This window comes from Tachyglossus aculeatus, chromosome X1, assembly GCF_015852505.1.
Source record: "Tachyglossus aculeatus isolate mTacAcu1 chromosome X1, mTacAcu1.pri, whole genome shotgun sequence".
Lineage (NCBI taxonomy): Eukaryota > Metazoa > Chordata > Mammalia > Monotremata > Tachyglossidae > Tachyglossus > Tachyglossus aculeatus.
The window spans coordinates 120,712,763-120,729,131 of NC_052101.1; the positions used below are offsets into that span (position 1 = coordinate 120,712,763).

The following is a 16,369-nucleotide window of genomic DNA, read 5'->3' on the forward strand; positions in this document are numbered from 1 at the left end:
CACAGAGAGCCTTTTTTCTGGGACATGGAGAACCAAAGCCAGTCATTTCTGATGGGTGGTGGGGCGGGGGAGACGACAACAGGGGACAGGACGAGGGGTGTCCAGCAAAGGTGCGCATGCACAGGCAGTGGGGGTTGCCACTCACCCCTCCCTCATCCCTCCTTGCTGGCACACTCCTGTCTGCAGTCTGCAGTCCCCAGGGTTACCTCCCCACCAAGTTCAAGGAGCAAAGCACTGGGCTCCAGGCAGCCAGTGCCAGGAAGTAAGCGAGTGCCAGGCAAACAGAAGCTGGCCCTGGGTAGGACATCCGCCTAGTACCTCCCTGGAGGAAGTCAGGTCTGTTCACGAGCTGGGAGTAGCTTTAGTTTCTGGCTCTCCCCCCCACCGCCCCCGAAATGGCATGACCCCACTTGGGTAGCCTTAGAGAGGGTGCCAGGACCAGGAGTTGGGAGTGCCCGCTGGGGTCACCAGTAACCCTGTCTGTTCTGCTTCTCCCCAAGGGGCCTCCTGGCTCTCAGCCGTCTCCGCACGCCCAGCCCCCCCCACACAACCCCAACACCCCCATGATGGGCCCTCATAGCCAGGTAAGGACTGCCCTCCCTTTTCGGCTTAGCCCCTAGGCACAGCCAGGAATTCAGACGGGTTCCGGCCTTGCCTTCCCCACCAACTCCTTTGCCGTCACCCGCCCCCGGACAGATCCCCTTGGCCTTGATTCTTCCGAGCCAAGGTTCAGGTGCTTTCTCTGACTGTCCCTCACCCCCAGGCAGGGCACCTTGCACCAGAGCAGAGACCAGGTGGGGGCCCTTCAGGGTCTGTCCTCACCTGTGCCCCCTCAAGGGTGGGGGTGAGGTGGCCTGCAGCAGTTGAACCCCCCCTTAGCCCCCCCTCCTCCATCTCAAACAGCCAGCCCACATCTCAGCTTTGGGACAGGTGCCTGGGCAGTGCCTTCTGCCCTCAGCTGGCACATCTACGGCCAGGGCTGTGCAATGGGAGAGAATGGGCAGGCACCAAGCCATCAAGACTCCCCCCTATCCACACTGCCTCCCCCCTGCGATTTGCACACTTGTCCCTCCTCATGTGTATGCTTCTTGCCTTCTAGCTTTTGTTCCCTCACCACAGATTCACTCCATCGCATACGTGGTCTGTGTCTGTATCTATGTGTCTGTCTCTCTCACTCGATCACAGAGTCCTTGTGGACTCTCTCTCTTTCTTTCTCTCTCCCCTCTCTCTTCCCCCTCTGGCCCCCAGCCTTTGCCCCCCTCATCCTTCCCCCATCAGCTTTAACACACACCAGACCTGGGCTCCTACAGCTGGTTCCATTTTCTCAGCCAGGAGGAGAGGAAGCAGCCCTTCCGGGTTGGGAGAGGAGGCAGGAAAGGAGGAGACTGGGGGTCGTGTGGCTGACAATTCCCCCGGCTAGTGCATTCACCATCTACCCCCTTGGCCTGTGTCTCCCGCCCTCCCCCCCGCCCGCAACAAATCCCTGTGCCATCTTTGCCCCATCTTTCTGCACATTTGGCATCCAATCTCCCCTGCTCTCTCCCCTCCCCCTACTGTAGGCTTGGGGACCCTGGGCCTCTCCCCACTCCACAGTGCTCAGGGGTCCATGTGCTAACCTTCCCCTGCTGGTCTCTTGCAGCCTTTCATGTCCCCGCGGTATCCAGGCGGCCCCCGACCCTCCCTGCGAATGCCAAACCAGGTGAGAGCCCACCCCGGATCCCCACCCCCTCTCCAACCCTGGTCAAACCCATCTGGCTTTCCCTCACTTCCCCTCTGTGTAGCTGCCCCCAAGCTGGGCTCTCTGGGGGCGGTGGGGCCGGGGGCAGGCAGCCCTCAGTCACGGTGGGCCCGAGGGGGAGGAAAGGCCCAGGGGCCAGGGGTAGGGTCTTTAGAGGGGGCATCCTTGCCCTGGGGTCACAGATCCCTCTGCTGTGTCTTGTAGCCACCCGTTGGGGTCCCGGGCTCCCAGCCGCTGCTGCCCAACACCATGGACCCCTCAACACGGTCGCAGGGTGAGTAGCGTGGATGCAACTCTCCTGGACCTATAGGTAGATTCCTGCTGCCCCTTTGCCCAGAATACCCAGGCTTCTGCTAGGAGCAGAAGCTGGCACAGTGCATTGTTTTCCTCCTGCTCCATCCCCATCCACCAGGTACCCTGTGGCCCCTTTCTTGGGGAGCCTCTGGCCCCCTGTAACCTAAGGGCACTGTAGAGATGGTGCCACCCTGGGAAGGATGGGGACCCAGCTCTGGAACCCCCTGTCCTAGCACTCAGCTCTAGAACCTGGACCGCCCCCACCGCCCCCTCTCCCCCTTCCTCCATTCCAGGACCGTGACTCCAGAACCTGAGCTTCTGCCCCACAGCCCTGAGTGCTGCTCTCTCCTTTCTTTCTAGGGCATCCAAACATGGGGGGTCCAATGCAAAGGATGAACCCGCCACGGGGCATGGCAGGGATGGCACCTCAGGTAAGGGCAACATTGGTTGGGGGGGGGGGGGGGGCGGTTCTGGGACCTGGCTAGGGGGTGCCTCGGGGCCAGCTCCCCCCCAGCTTCACCTGTCTCTTGGTCTTTTCTCTTGCAGAACTATGGCAGTGGGATGCGGCCTCCACCCAACTCCCTAGGAGGCCCAGGCATGCCAGGAATGAATATGTAAGAGCCCCTTCCCCTCCCCAGCCCCCACTGGCACGGCCATGGACCCTGCAGGATCTGGACATCCTGAGCAGGGGGTGCCAGAGGGGTGGCCTGATGCGCTTGGCCTTCTCCGCCCATGGTGCCAGCCGCCCAGACTTGGCAAGGGCCTGTGCCAAGAGTGATGGGAGTGCCGGGCAGGAGAGCCAGCCATGGCGCTGAGCTGATCCTCGCAGGACCTTCTCTGATGCCCCCACCCTGGGCTGACCCGCCCCCGTCTGTTTCAGGGGTCCAGGAGGACGGGGGCCATGGCCGAATCCCAGTGCCAATTCGGTGAGTCTCTGCAACTGCCCCCCTTTCTCGTAGCATCAGCTCTGAAGCCCCCAGGGCCGGGGAGTTTGTACATGAACTGTGTGTGGGGGAGGGGGGTGCCAGGCTGTAGTTGCCAAGGCTTGTAGGGTGGGCATTTTGCCCACGCACACCCACATACTCTCACACACCAACAAAAAGCATGTCTGGACAAGACAGTGCCCCGGTGGGGGCCAGTAATCCACAGCTGGAACGGTGAGTTCTGGTTGGTTTTCCCTTGGCAGTTAGGTCAGAGTTCAGCCTCCCCAACCTCCCCCAGGTTGGCCCGCACCCTCATTCACCCAAGACCCAGCATAGGCATAGACCCTGTGCTGGGCCCCACTCTTTCTCTAACTGCTGTCTTTTGGGCTGTAGGATGGGGTTGGGGCTCTGGCTGACAGCTGTTTCTCCTGGTTTCCCCCCCGCAGATAGCCTACTCTTCATCATCTCCAGGAAATTACGTGGTGAGTGTGTGCCAGGTGTGCTGGGTTGGGGTGGGGGTGCCCCTGAATGGCCCAGATTCTGCCCTGCTGCAGCCTGGTCTCCTTGCGTTAGGTTCCACTGAAGAAGTTCAGCCTCTGGGGATGGTGAGGGGGCAGGGGGTCCCTTTCTTGAGGCTCTGGGAGCACTTTAGGTCTGGCCAGGGGAAGGGGGAGGGCTGGGAGCTCTCTTTCTTGGTCACTCTTGCCTTGTCTGTTGCCTGCAGGGCCCCCCTGGAGGAGGCGGCCCCCCTGGAACGCCCATCATGCCCAGCCCTGGAGGTAGGTCCTCCCAAGAGCATGGCCCAGAGCCCGGTGGGGAGGTGGGAGGAAGGAGATGAAGAAAGCCTGGGGGCACAGGGAAACGTGTGTGTGTGTGTGTGTGTGTGGGGGGGGGGGGGGGGGGGGGGGGGGGGCGGGGGGAGATGGGAGTTGACATGATTAGGAAAAAGGAAGGAGAGGGGCAGAAGCCTGAGGGCTGAAGGTTTTGGGGGAACAGGGTCTGGGGAGGCAGGTCCAGAAAGAAGGAGAGAGCACAACCACTGGAGCCTGGGCTCCCGGAAAAGAAGGGGCCAGCTCCCGCCCCTCGGGGTACTGGGGGGATGAGGCTGCAAAAGAGCAGCATGAGGGTGCCCTGACATTCCCCACTCTCCGGAACGCAGACTCCACCAACTCCAGTGAGAACATGTACACCATGATGAACCCCATCGGGCCCGGCGGCAACAGGCCCAATGTGAGTGCTATCGTCAGGGGTCGGGGGCTGCTGACAGGGTAGGTGGAGGAGGAGGGAATGAAACCAACTTTCTTATAGGGGCTTTCACCTCAGCCTGCCCTCTGCCTCAATAAAAGGCCCCTCTCCCATGCCATGTTCTTTCTATCCCTTACCCATTAAGTCTTCCACCACCAAGAGGCCCTGAGCAATGCCCAAGAAAAGGGATAATAATAATAATAATGGCATTTATTAAGTGCTTAGTATGTGCAAAGCACTGTTCTAAGCCCTGGGGAGGTTACAAGGTGATCAGGTTGTCCCACAGGGGGCTCGCAGTCAATCCCCATTTTCCAGATGAGGTAACTGAGGCCCAGAGAAGTTAAGTGACTTGCCCAAAGTCACACAGCTGACAATTGGTGGAGCTGGGATTTGAACCCATGACCACTGACTCCAAAGCCTGGGCTCTTTCCACTGAGCCACGCTGCTTGTGCCTGGTTGTCTGCTTTGGTGTGCAGGCTGCCCGTCCTGATTCTCTCTCTCTCTCTCTCTCTTTTTTTCATTCTCTCCAGTTCCCGATGGGTCCCGGGCCAGACGGCCCCATGGGAGCTATGGGAGCCATGGAACCCCATCACATGAACGGCTCGTTAGGTGCGTGTGTACATGGGGTTCCCTTCCCTTCGGTCAAGGTGGAGAGGGGAGCGCCAAGTAGTGGAAAGGGGTACGGGGCTTTGCTAGTCAGACTCCAGATGCCGGGGTGGGGAAGGGGTGGCCTAGGGCGCCTACCTGGGGTCCAACTCCTTTTGCCAGCGCCAGGGCTCTGTAGCTTGATCTGTGGGTAAGGGGCGCCCTCTGGCGGTTGCCGGTGGTCAGCGCACGAAGGTGCTTTTGCAGCCTTGGGAGGGTGGAGGCGGTGCCTGCCAGGTGGGGAAGAAGAAAGCGCGGTCTCCGGGCCCTGGGGCACTTGACTCAAGCGCAATTTGTTTCCACAGGCTCGGGAGAAATGGATGGGTTGCCAAAGGTGAGTTTTTCCAGCTGTCAGGCTCGTTGGCACCAAATAAATTGCGCCTGCCCCTAACTCATCCCTAACTGCCCTCCCTAGCTCTTCTGACAAGGTGCAGAGATCGAGGGCACAGAGCTATACCTACCCTCCAGCCTTGGCCTCCTCCCCTCTTCCTGTAGTCCCTCCCCGCCACCGCCCCTCGACACCACTGTAGCCCTCAGCCAGGTCCCCACCACCCCAAGCCATCTCCCAGGGCAGGGGGCAGGAGTTCTGATCGGGGGCTCCCCTCCAATACTGCCCCCTAACCCCAGAACTCTCCGAACAACATGGCGGGTATGAGCAACCCTCCGGGCACTCCACGTGATGACAGCGAGATGGGCGGGAGCTTCCTGAACCCCTTCCAGAGTGAAAGCGTAAGAGACCCCGCCAACCCCTCCCCCGCGTCGGGCAGGAGGGGCCTCACGGGCAGGCCCAAGCGTGGCGGCCGCGTGGCAAGAACAAGACCGTGACCGCTGGGCCGGGTCGAGGGGCACCAGGTGGGAGGGCCAGCCGCGGGCAACCCCTCTCCCCCTCCCCTTTTCCCCCTCCCCAATTGTGGGCACCCACACCCAGCCTTCCTGGGGTGCCCAGCTCCTAGGGGGGTGGGCTGCTGCAGGTCATGGCTGTGTGTGCCGACCCCTCAGCATCTTGTGGCTCTGAGAGGGTGGGGGTGGGGGCTGTGGTCTTGCTCTGGAGGGAGGGGAGGGGCCGTGGATCCTGCTGGAGGGGGTGGGGGTGGGGGGAGCGGGAGGGAGCTGAAGTTGAGGTTGGGGGCACGGTGCCCCATGTTCTGAGCGGGGAGCAGGCAAAGTTGGGGTGGGTGGGCTAGGTGTGCGGGGCTCTCCCTGAACCCGGGGCACAGGCAGTCCAGACTGTGAGTGTCAGGGTGTCTCCTCTCTCTGCAGTACTCACCCAGCATGACGATGAGCGTGTGATGCTGCAGAGCTGGCGGTGCCCTGGGGTGAGGATGGCACTGCCCAGCCCTGCCTGCCAGCAGCGTCCCTGAGCACCACCTTTGTAAACTGTGTATTTAAGGACAGGACTCTCTCTTCTCCCATCCCCTCTTCACCCCTCTTCCCTCTCCCCCTGGTCTTGGGCACTTGCCTCCAGCCCCAACACACCTCCCGCAGGCTTGGACTGAGATGGGCACTGCCCTGGCCCTGGCACATGCCCCCGCCCCCAATCCTCCTGGGCTGTCTGAGCTCCAGCTGGATGTTTGGTGGACGGAGATGGGGGTGTTGCCAGCTGGAGTGGTGGCATCAGAGGGTCTGACTGGAAGGAGACAGGAGGGGCAGAGTTGGCTCCTGGTCCTGGCCCTGCCTTCCATAGGATGCTTTCTGTGGACAAGCAGAGGTTGGGGGTGTTGGATGCTGGATATTCCTCCCAGCCCTCCCTGGGCCCTCTTCCCCCTGGGCCTGGGCAGGGGCTCCTGGAAGTGGAGTTGCCCACCAAAGACCTCCCCCCTCACCCACCTTCCTCTCCCTCCCACTGGGGCAGAGGCGGGGTGGAGGGGCGGAGCCGACGTCTCCGTGGAAGCCGTGGCTGCGTCTGGTCCCCTGTGCCGGGGGTTGGGGGTAGGCGACGCCTGGACACGGGGCCCCAGCCTCCAGAACGGCTCTGTGCTGAGGCTCTTCGGGCCCCTCTCCAGACCAGAGCCTGGCATTGCGCCAAAGAGCCCCCCCCCCCCCCCCAAGCCCTCGCATCCTGCTCAGAGTGGGAGGGGAAGAAGCTGACCCACTTTGGAGACACACAGGCACCTGGTGTGAGCTGAGCCTAGGCTGGAGCTGGTGCTGCAGGGTGACGCTGCCCCTTGGCCCCAGAACTAGTCCAGGGCTCTGCCATCGGGCCCTCGGACCCCTCCGACTTCAAGTGACAGAGGAGACAAGGCGGAGACCTGTGGTCAGGGAAGTGCCAGTCCCCTTGGCCCAGTCCCTGGCCTCCTGCAGGGGCCGGCAGCAGGACGCATCCCTCTCCCCCTCTGGGCACGGGCAGGGTCTTCTGAGCCTGGTGCCGAACCTGCCCTGCCCCTTCAGACACGACTGTGATCTTGTGGACAGTGGGAGGGGACTCGCCCAAAATGGCGGGGGGGGGGGGGGGTCGGCGCACGTACGGGCTGGGGGGGGGGGGGGGGCGGGAGATGATACATCAATTCCTTCTTCCCCCTTCCCTCTTCCTCTCCGCCACTCCATGTTGGGACCACTCGGAACTTTATAATGAAGGACTCTCCTCTTTTATAACACAAGGACCTCGCGGCAATGGACGTTTTTTCTCGGCTTTCCTTTCCCCGTTATCCCCCGGCCCCTGTACAGCCCGACCCCGGGGGGACCGACTCTGCCTGTTGTGATTTGCAGGGAAGGAGAGGGGTCTCCCTCCCTTCCTGCTTCCAGCTCAACCCCAATCCCCTGCTCCTCCTCCCATTCCTCGTGATGTAATCCCCTTGGGTGGGAGCTGGGATGGCTGGGAAAAGGGAGGGGTAAGGCTCAGGCCCTGCTGCTCCCCTGCCCCAGCCTGGCTCATGGCCCCCAGCCCCTCTGTATCTGCTTGTAGAGATAGCGCCTCTGGCCTAGGTTTTAGCTGTTGCGTGTAGGGATATTGTATGTTCTTTCTTTCCTCCAGGGCCGTTAGACTGCCCGAAAGTCGGGTTATCAGGGTGGGGAGGGAGAGGGGTGGGCGGGCAGGGGGGAAGGGGGTGGGGAAGAGGGGTGGACCTGCATCAATAAATGTAATTTGGTTTTTTTTTTTTTCGTAGATGTGTGTGACTCCTCTGTGCCCCTTTCCCACGCCCCTCTGCCTCCAGGGCCAAGTCCCAGAGGGGAGCTGGGGTAGTGCCCCAGAGCCCATCCCGAAGGAGGGGACTGGGGGAGGGGCAGGTGCACCTGGGGAGAGGGGAGGGTAGCAGGTAGTGGGTGAGGAAGGAGCAGGGTCACACTGTTCTAATGCCACTTTATTGGCAACCATGTTGCTCGGTTCACATCGCCCAGTCCCCGACGGGGGAAAGCTGGTGGTAAGAGGAGAAAGCATGGGGAGAGGGGAGGGAGAATAGGAGGAGCAAAGCAGTAAAAGGAGCCACTAGGATTGGGAACACCCCGCACACACCAACGGGGGCCTGGGTATACGTGTGTCTGGCAGGGTGTTATTTGGGAGTGGCGTGCAGTGCAGTGGGGCACCCGTGTCCATTGGCATCGCGCATCGAGTCATCGGGGGGGGCCACAGCCCCCTTCTTCTTCGGAGCAGGGCAGTCAGGAGCCACAGAGCCGCCCCTCTTGAGACTGTTTCCCGGCCGCTCCATCTTGTGCTCCAGCAGCATGTGGTTCTGCGGTGGCAGCCCCACGCAGGCCCTGCGTGGCAAGGAGACCGCCTGTCGGCCTCGGGGTCCGGGTGCTTTTGCACCCAAAGCACCTAGGATTGCGACGCGATCCCACCCTAATCCCAGCGGCCAGTTGGCGACGGGGAGGGAACATATTTGAACAGAGGGTCAAGCGTCCACTCCGATGTTCTTGAGCCTGCTCAGGGCCGGAGGAGTGCCCACAGCAGCGGGGACCTGCATCCCTGCCATCCATGGGCCCCCACGCCCCCCCCCTCCACAGGGTGAGGGGGCGATGCCACCCAGGCCACCCCATCATGGTGGAGCGGTGGGGCTGGCGGGGGGAAGGGGAGGGAGGAAGTCACCTCTACCCCTTGGCCCAGCTTCCCCCAAACAGACCGCCCTCCCAAGTCGGGCCAGACTGCTCCTCCAAACTGCCCCCTCCCTGCCGGCTCTCCAGACCTGAGGATGTTCTCAATGCAGCTCCTCTGGCGGAAGAGGGCGTTGACCACAGGGGTGCCCTCAGGCACCAGCGGTGCCTTACACAGGAAGCTGAGGATGGACAGGACTGGGTGGAAGCTCTGGAACTGGGGGTCTGAGTCGGTACAGAAGGTGATGCGCTGGCAGAGTTCCGTCAGGATCACCAGGTCCAGAATGATGGGGCTGGCAAGCAGGGAGTCCTGGCGGCAGACGGGCACAGAACTTGGCAGATGGGCCCGGGGCTTCAGGGGCCAAGCGGCCCCCTCTACTGCGGCTGGGCCACCACTTTGTGGCTGCCTGCCAGTGACGGTGCCCAGAGCTGGGCACGGCCCAGCAAGGCCTGAGGGGGATGGAGACCCTGCTGAGGGTCAGCTGGGTGCCGGTGGCAAAGGTGTCCCTGGGAGCTGATGGGCACCGAGCAGGGTGCCTGGCGCCTCTTCTCTACCCCCCCGCCGTGCTGCCCCACACTCCCCTCCCTGTACCTCACAGGTGTTGTGCAGGACGATCGTGTTGGTGCCACCCAGCATGATCTCCGATGTGTACTCATCCAGCGCCCGCTTACTGTCACCCACATACGGGACATACTTAATCACCACCTGCAGTCAGAGGCCGAGATGGCTGGAGTCCCCGCTGGCAGCTTGCAGCGCCCCAGGGTGGGGAGGAAGTTCTCCCACACCCCTCGCCCTCTCTACCCACGTACGCAGTGGTCGGGCAGTTCCTTGGGGCCGTAAAGGAGGGGGTTGGAGCGGACCATGTCGTCCACCACGCTGCTCTTGGAGATCTCCTTGGAGCGGAACTGCTGTGGTGCAGACAGGTTCTGCCCATCGTTGTTGCCCAGGTGATTGTAGCTGACGATGGACACGGTCTGGGGGTGACGGGGGCAGCTGAGTTAGTCCGAGTACCTGCTGCCTTCCCCTCCCTTGGCATCAGAGGCCAGGTTCAGCCCTTCCTCATTCCTGAGTGCCCCTGCTCCACTAACCCACCTCTTCCACCCCAGATCCCAGAGGCTCCCCCCTCTAAGGGACAGGACCCTTGAGGCCCTCCCTGCCCAGAGGTGTGTCTCTCCCCCCTCCTCCAAACTCCCCCCACCTTGAGGCCAGCTCCGATGAGGAAGTCAACCAACACAGACTTGATCTTGGTCTGGCCGGATTTGAAGTCATCCCCACCGATGAAGACCTGGCGCTGCAGGGCCAGCTCCACGGCCCCCGGCACAAAGGTGTTTTGAGGGGAGCCGTTGAGATAGGCGCAGCCCTCCAGGATGCTGGCCACGGCAAACAGTGTCGACGGGGACACTTCCAGGCCCCGCTGTAGAGGGATGCAGCCAGTGAGGCAAGGGGTGGGGTGCGGGCACATTGCAGGGGAGCAAGAGGACAAAGCATTTTGACTGGCTTCTTCTGGCCCAGAACTCACACCGGGCTCAACGCGAGCCCACCTGCCCCTCATTTGGCCACGGCCCTCCCCCCCCGCAAAGGGCCATGCAACCCCAGGCCCGGCCCAGGCCTGGCCTCCTCCCTAGGTCCCCAGCTCCCCATCCACCTCGATGGTCTGCAGCAGGTTCTCCGCTGTGTCGTTGAGGCCAGGCACCACATCACAGAAACGCTCGGTGTTGGCCGTCCACAGGACAATGACCTTGTCCACTCCGCTGCTTGCACGGAACTCCCGAATGTCCTTGCGGATCTGCTCCAGCTGGGGCGGGAGGGGAACAGGCTGGTCTCCAGAGTCCCGGCCCCCACCCCCACCGTCCCCAAGATGGCAGGTTGAGTGGGCCCCCTCGCCTCTGCCCCTGAGCTCCTCCAGGTGGGCCCAGGGAGCAGGCTGTTCCTTACAGCGAAGGATGAGGGGCCCCATCTAGCCTGGGGAGCCAGGGTCAGCCCAGGGCCTCTGGCACCCACCTGTTCCGCCCGGGTGCCAGGGATTAGGTTGTCGGCCCGACCCTCTTGGTTGGCGGCGATGAATTCGGGGATGTAGACCGAGGGCCGAGGCTGCAGCCGCTCCATGTGGGACCAGAGTTGCTCCTGCAGGGGCCAATCCAGCACCTGGGCCCGCTGCATCGCCTCCGCCAGGTTCAGAGAGGAGATGTCCCAGCCTGAAAGCCACACCGGCCCAACTATTGCTCGTCCCCCATCTCCTGTCTCCCCCAGCTGAGCCACGTGCCCCACGCCCCATCCCTGTTGGCGCCACACACCCCCTCTCACCATCAAACACGATGTCATCAGGGTGCACCATGGGTAACAGGTCTCGGAAGGGCACGTAGACTTCCCCGCCGCTGGCATCGCTCCCTAGGCTCACTGTGGCAGCTTGCAGCAGCGAGCCGTAATAGTTTGCCTCCTGGAGAGAAGGGCCACAGCCTGAGCAAAAGGAACACGGGTGGAACCTCTCCCCATTCCCTTACTTCCCCTTTCCCCGGCCCTCACCTTCTTGCCAGCCTTGGTCATCCAAGAGAGATGGAGCCGATTGGCCAGCACCGCCGCAGTCACCGTGGAGCCGTTGTTCCCTCCCCAGCCCACCAGCATGACCCCGAGGCGGGGCACGTGGCGCTCGGTACGGAAGGTGAATCGGGTGGAGCTGGGGTACACCTGGGGAGACCTCCTCCTCAGGGGAGCAGTGTGAAGAGGGGGAAGCCCAGGAGCCCCAGGCACCCCGGGGCCAGAACACCCTCCTACCCTCTCCTCCTCCCCCAAACCACCCATGGGAAAGTGGAGAGACTAGCTTTCTCACTCAGATCCAGCCCCCTCCTCCATACACTCTGTTTCAAGGCCTCAGACAGACAGGCTGAGATACTGTCCATTTTGACATGCTGACCCTGACAGGCTCAGCCCCAGGTTGGGGCTCACACAGCAATGACAGCCCTGGAACTGCCCAGGAACTAGAGTTCATGGGCCTCAGAGGTCAGGGGCCAAGGGCGTGGGAGGGCCCAGAGAAAGCTGCGGGGAGAAGGAAAAAGGGGAATAGCCAGGACCAACCCTGGATGCTCAGCCCTCCCACCCCCATCCCCCGTACCATAAGGGCCACGTAACTGAACGTGAGACCACCCTCACTTCCCTTTCTCTCTTGATCAGGCTGCATCATCTTTCTCTCTCCCTCCTCCACATTGCCTCCCCAAGCCCTCTCATGAAGAGACCAGGGATTGGCTAGGCAGCTCCAGCTGAAAGTGATTGACTTATCCAGTTCCCCCCAACCCATCCAGGGCCACCCCCAGGGTCCCTGCTGTCTCGAAGGAAGGAGCTGTGGCCAAGTCTTTAGACCTGAGAACTTCGCCTGGCAAGGCCCTCGTCTGCCCCCTCCCACCACCCCATATTACCCCCCCACCCCCGATTTTCACCTACCTTAGTCATTTCACCCTCTCGGCTCACCCGGGCAGTCTGATATATGTAATTGGCCTGGATGAAGTCTGGCCCATAGGTTACATCAGGGCTTTCCACCACAAAACCGTCCATCGCAGTGCTGTGGAGAACTGTTGCCAGAGACAGTGTCAGGAAGTGGGTGAGGCAAGGGGGCAAAGGCACACTTCTCCCTCCCCCCTCCCTCCGGCTCCCTTTCCCATCCCCACACATTCCCTGGGGGCAGGTCAAGGTGCTCAGGGCAGCAGGCTGAGGGGGTGGGAGGAGGAGCCCAGGTGAGGTAGTGTGCACTCGTGGGCATCCGACAGAGAGCAGGATGCCTACACGTTCCGGTTCACTGACTAGCACCGGGGTCATCTCAGACCCCTGGGGAGAGCAGAAGGGGTGCTGGATCAGTGTCGGGGGTGGGGGAGAGAAGGGGCCCAAGTCAGCATGGGGATTCAGGTGTGCTGAGCTGCTCTAAGGCCTGCCCTAGACTGGAGCTAGCTCCCCACATCAGTCCTGGAATCCACCCACAGCCGCTGGTATAGAAGCAGCTGCTGGATATTCGATTCGATGCCCTATGGAACACTCGTGAACCAACCTCTCTCCATTGGCTGCGCAGTAGGGGAGCGGGCGAGGGGAGAGAGGGAGGGGAAGAAGAAGAAGGATGAGGAGGGTAGAAGAGGAAGAAAAGGAGAAGAGAAGGAAGAGGGTGAGGGGGGGAAAGGAGAAAGAGAAAGACAAGGGTGAGGAGGGGGAGGAGAAGGAAATCGACCTGGAGGAGGAAAGGGTGGAGTGGGGAGAGGAGGAGGGAAAGGCGAAGAATTGGGGGTTGGCTAGGGCTGTGACTGAAAAGGAGACAGCGCGCCCAGGGCTCCTGCGAGGAGCCGTCACCTGCGGGGCCGCTCCTGCCTCCGTCCCCCTCCCCGCTCCCGAGGGGGAGGACTCGCAGCGCCTGCTAAGAGGGTGGGGGTGGCTCCGGGGGCCGGGTCCCCGGATTCCTGGGCACCAGGGGAGGGAGGGAAGTGGCACTCCAACAAGCATCCCCTCCCGGCCCCGCTCAGAGCCCCATGGGAAGCAGCGGCCCGGCCTCCGCCCCCCATCTGAGATGAATGGACAGCTGGAGGTGGAGCGGACGAAGGCTGCCGCGAGCGAGGGCCCGGGCCCCCCGCCCGCCCTGGCCCCCGGGACCAGTTCCCAGAGCCCCCAGCGAAGGGGAGTGCCCGGCCCGGCCCGGCCCGGCCCCGCCCCAAGGGGTGCAGACGGGCCAGCTCCGCACGTGCGGCCGGCCCGGGGGCGCCCCCCCGGCCCTGGGCCCGGGCCCCAGTCCCTCCCGGGCCCCCTTCGCCGCTCCCTCCGCCCCGAGGTTCCGGGTTCTGAGGGTCCGCGCTACTCCCCGAGGGACGCCCTCCCCCTCCCCCTCACTCACCCGGGGGGTGGCGAGGTGGCGAGGGTAGCTGCGGGCAGCAGGGCACATGGACTGACTGGGCCGGAGAGCTGAGCGCGGCGCTCCAGAGCGGGGGTAAATGAGTAGCCCCGGCCCCGCCTCCCCCCAGCCCCGCCTCCTCTCCCCTCCCCCTTTCTTCCCTCTCCCCTCGCCGGAACTGTGCTTCTAGAAGCCCGACTCCCACGCGGACCCTGGTGCCCCCTCCTCCCCTCCCCTCGCCGCCCCCGCGCCGGGTCCCGGGCCCCGGGCCAAAACCCCCCAGAGGGACCCAGAGGGAACCGGGATCTCGCCCAGAGACCCCGCAGCCTTCGTCCTCCCCGCCTCCTCACCCTGCTTTCCTGTCAAATACGAAGAAAAAAACATCCCCACAGCGGCATTTCCAATGTTCAGAGGTGCAAGGGAAGGGCCCGCTCGATTTGCACCCGAGCGCCTCACTTCTTTTCAACCCGTGACCTCTCAGGCCCTGGAGGATGGGGAGTCAGGGGGGCACCCTGTTCCCCTGTCACTCTACGGAGCTGGGACTGCCTCCCCCCGCCCCCCCCACATTGCCGGCTGGGGGTCCTGGGCGCTTCCTCCTCTTCCCCCGTGGGCAGATGCCAAGCTAGGCAGGGAAAGAGGCAGGAGACTGGGAAGGAGACAGCAGGCCCGAAGGCCCTTTTCCCATCTGTGAAATAGGCATTTGTTCCTCTTACTCCCTGCCCACGGATCATGACCCCTCTCTCTCCCACCAGCATTGTCCATGAGGGAGGGGACCCAGGAAGGCCTCGATGAAACCATATTCTCAAACCCAGTTGGCGGCAGGAGAAACTGAAACAGAGGGAGAGGTCAGCCTTCACCAGGGCCATGAACCTCAGGATTCTGGCACCCACTCGTTGGCTTCCTAGTGTTCCGCTCTTCCCACCACCCCTTACTCGGGTATTCCTGCCAACTCCTTTCCTCCATTGCCCTCTCTGCTCTAGGGGCTTGGCCTAGCCCTGCCCTTCATATCCGGCTTTTATGGCTCCATTTCCTCCTGGCCACTGGGCACACCTATACTTGGCTGGACCAGGCAGGTCTGAGTGCTGAGTCACCCACTCACCTGGGGGCGGTGCCCAGCGAGAACCCATCCCTGCTCGACGATCCCCACCCCCTAGGAGAGAGAGCTGAGCCAGGCTGGGGCACTAGGGCAGGCTGAGCTGGACAGCGGGTCGGGGAGGTGGAGGGCACACCTTCAGAGGGGCTTCTTACTAGCAAAATGTCTTTTTGTCCCTTGGGGCTGGTTCAGCTGAGTCCGGGGGGAACCCCCACCCACCCACCCCCGCCGCCTTTGCTCTGGTGTCTTCACCTCTTTCCATCTGCATCCTTGCTAGAGTCAGCACAGAGGGAGCTGGTGAGTGTGTGAATCCATGGTCATAAAGAGTGGAAGGAGATAAGTGGCGTGTCCTTAGCACCCTCCCCCCCCACTGCCACCATCCCAGACAGAAAGCACAAGTCCCATCTGGTGCCCTCTGCCTTGAGACTGGATACAGGGCTTTTTCGGCTGGACTGGGGTGGAGGGGTGGCAGGATTTTGAGCCTTCACAGGACCTTGGAGGAGGGAGAGGCCGGTGGGCAGTGAGAATCATGACTTCGCTGGGGCAAGGAGACCCTGGCTTCTTAGTCTTTGTTTTTTAACTCGTGTGCGTGCCCCTGCACTCCTCCCCCACCCACCTTGTCCCAGTCCCCATTTCTTTGAAGGGGGCTGAACAATCCCTTCCTTATTGTCCCAGCTCCAACTTTGGAATTCCCAATCAGCACTGAACTGAACTGAAAAGTGTCCAGGCTGGCCCTTCTCTGCCCCAAATCTGCTTTAGAAGGTGTTGAACGTACAGTGAGATTCTCATTCTTGGGAACCAGGACACTGGTAGTTTTCCACTGTTTTCTCCCTCCGGATTCCTCCCCTCCCATCCACCCTGTCACCCCCTAATAACTTTCAATATTCTAGAATCTGACTCATGCCAGCCAGGGCTAAACAGATCAGCAGGACTTGTTTAGTCTTAGGGACTGAATCACTGATGGGGTCTCGGGTATCAGCATCCTCTCCCACAGGGCACTGGGTCCAGGTCCAGCCTGCCAGGGTGCCACATGCTAGAAACTCTCCTCCCTCCTCCTTTTCCCTCTCCAGCTAGCTCTGGCACTTAAGGGATGACTGGAGGGTTGGGTTTTAACCCGGGCAGCCTCCAGTTCAGTTCTCAAGCCTTGCATTTTGCTCTGACTGAGGACCAGAGTAGCTAATGTTGGTGGATAACAATAACAACAACAACAATAATAATAATAGCACTAATACTAGTGATAACGAGGATGGTGATGGTATTAATTAAGCACTTTCTACGGGCCAAGCTGGAGGAGCTATACTCAGATTGGACACAGTCGCTGTCTCAGTAGGGGCTCACAGTCTAAGAGTGGGGGGAAGTGAGGTATCGTACCCCCATTTTACAGAGGAGGGAATGGAGGCACGGAGCAGTCAAGGGACTTACTCAAGGTCACCCAGCAAGCCAGTGACAAAGCTGGGGCTAGAATCTGGGTCTCCTGAGTCCCAGTCCTAGTCCTGTGCTCTTCCTCCCAGGTCCCACTGAAAACACTGGCCCCAGCCAGAGC

General features: G+C 62.0%; 2 protein-coding genes across 5 annotated transcripts in view; one reads left to right on the forward strand and one right to left on the reverse strand.

The window, feature by feature from the left end:
* The window catches only part of SSBP4 (single stranded DNA binding protein 4), a 29,598-nt gene extending 22,349 nt beyond the window's left edge, over positions 1 to 7,249 (forward strand). For 2 of the 4 annotated variants that reach the window (XM_038772532.1, XM_038772533.1), the window contains 12 exons: positions 1,640 to 1,699; positions 1,943 to 2,012; positions 2,393 to 2,463; positions 2,579 to 2,646; positions 2,913 to 2,958; positions 3,402 to 3,437; positions 3,680 to 3,734; positions 4,115 to 4,185; positions 4,731 to 4,809; positions 5,151 to 5,179; positions 5,473 to 5,574; positions 6,106 to 6,135. In XM_038772532.1, the coding sequence (XP_038628460.1) occupies positions 1,640 to 1,699; positions 1,943 to 2,012; positions 2,393 to 2,463; positions 2,579 to 2,646; positions 2,913 to 2,958; positions 3,402 to 3,437; positions 3,680 to 3,734; positions 4,115 to 4,185; positions 4,731 to 4,809; positions 5,151 to 5,179; positions 5,473 to 5,574; positions 6,106 to 6,135 (717 nt within the window). Of the gene's footprint in view, positions 1 to 500; positions 585 to 1,639; positions 1,700 to 1,942; positions 2,013 to 2,392; positions 2,464 to 2,578; positions 2,647 to 2,912; positions 2,959 to 3,401; positions 3,438 to 3,679; positions 3,735 to 4,114; positions 4,186 to 4,730; positions 4,810 to 5,150; positions 5,180 to 5,472; positions 5,575 to 6,105 lie in introns of all 4 variants that reach the window. The other 2 variants (XM_038772530.1, XM_038772531.1) reach the window with 2 other exon arrangements.
* Positions 7,250 to 8,126: 877 nt separating this feature from the next.
* ISYNA1 (inositol-3-phosphate synthase 1) lies at positions 8,127 to 13,820 on the reverse strand. Its single transcript, XM_038772856.1, has 11 exons — positions 13,737 to 13,820; positions 12,311 to 12,438; positions 11,399 to 11,560; positions 11,180 to 11,312; positions 10,877 to 11,070; positions 10,521 to 10,670; positions 10,074 to 10,289; positions 9,685 to 9,849; positions 9,467 to 9,580; positions 8,967 to 9,184; positions 8,127 to 8,538 (listed from the first exon to the last, which is right to left on the reverse strand). Exons 2-11 carry the CDS (start codon positions 12,419 to 12,421, stop codon positions 8,334 to 8,336), a joined length of 1,668 nt encoding a protein of 555 aa, XP_038628784.1. The 5' UTR covers positions 12,422 to 12,438; positions 13,737 to 13,820; the 3' UTR covers positions 8,127 to 8,333.
* Positions 13,821 to 16,369: the final 2,549 nt, after the last annotated feature.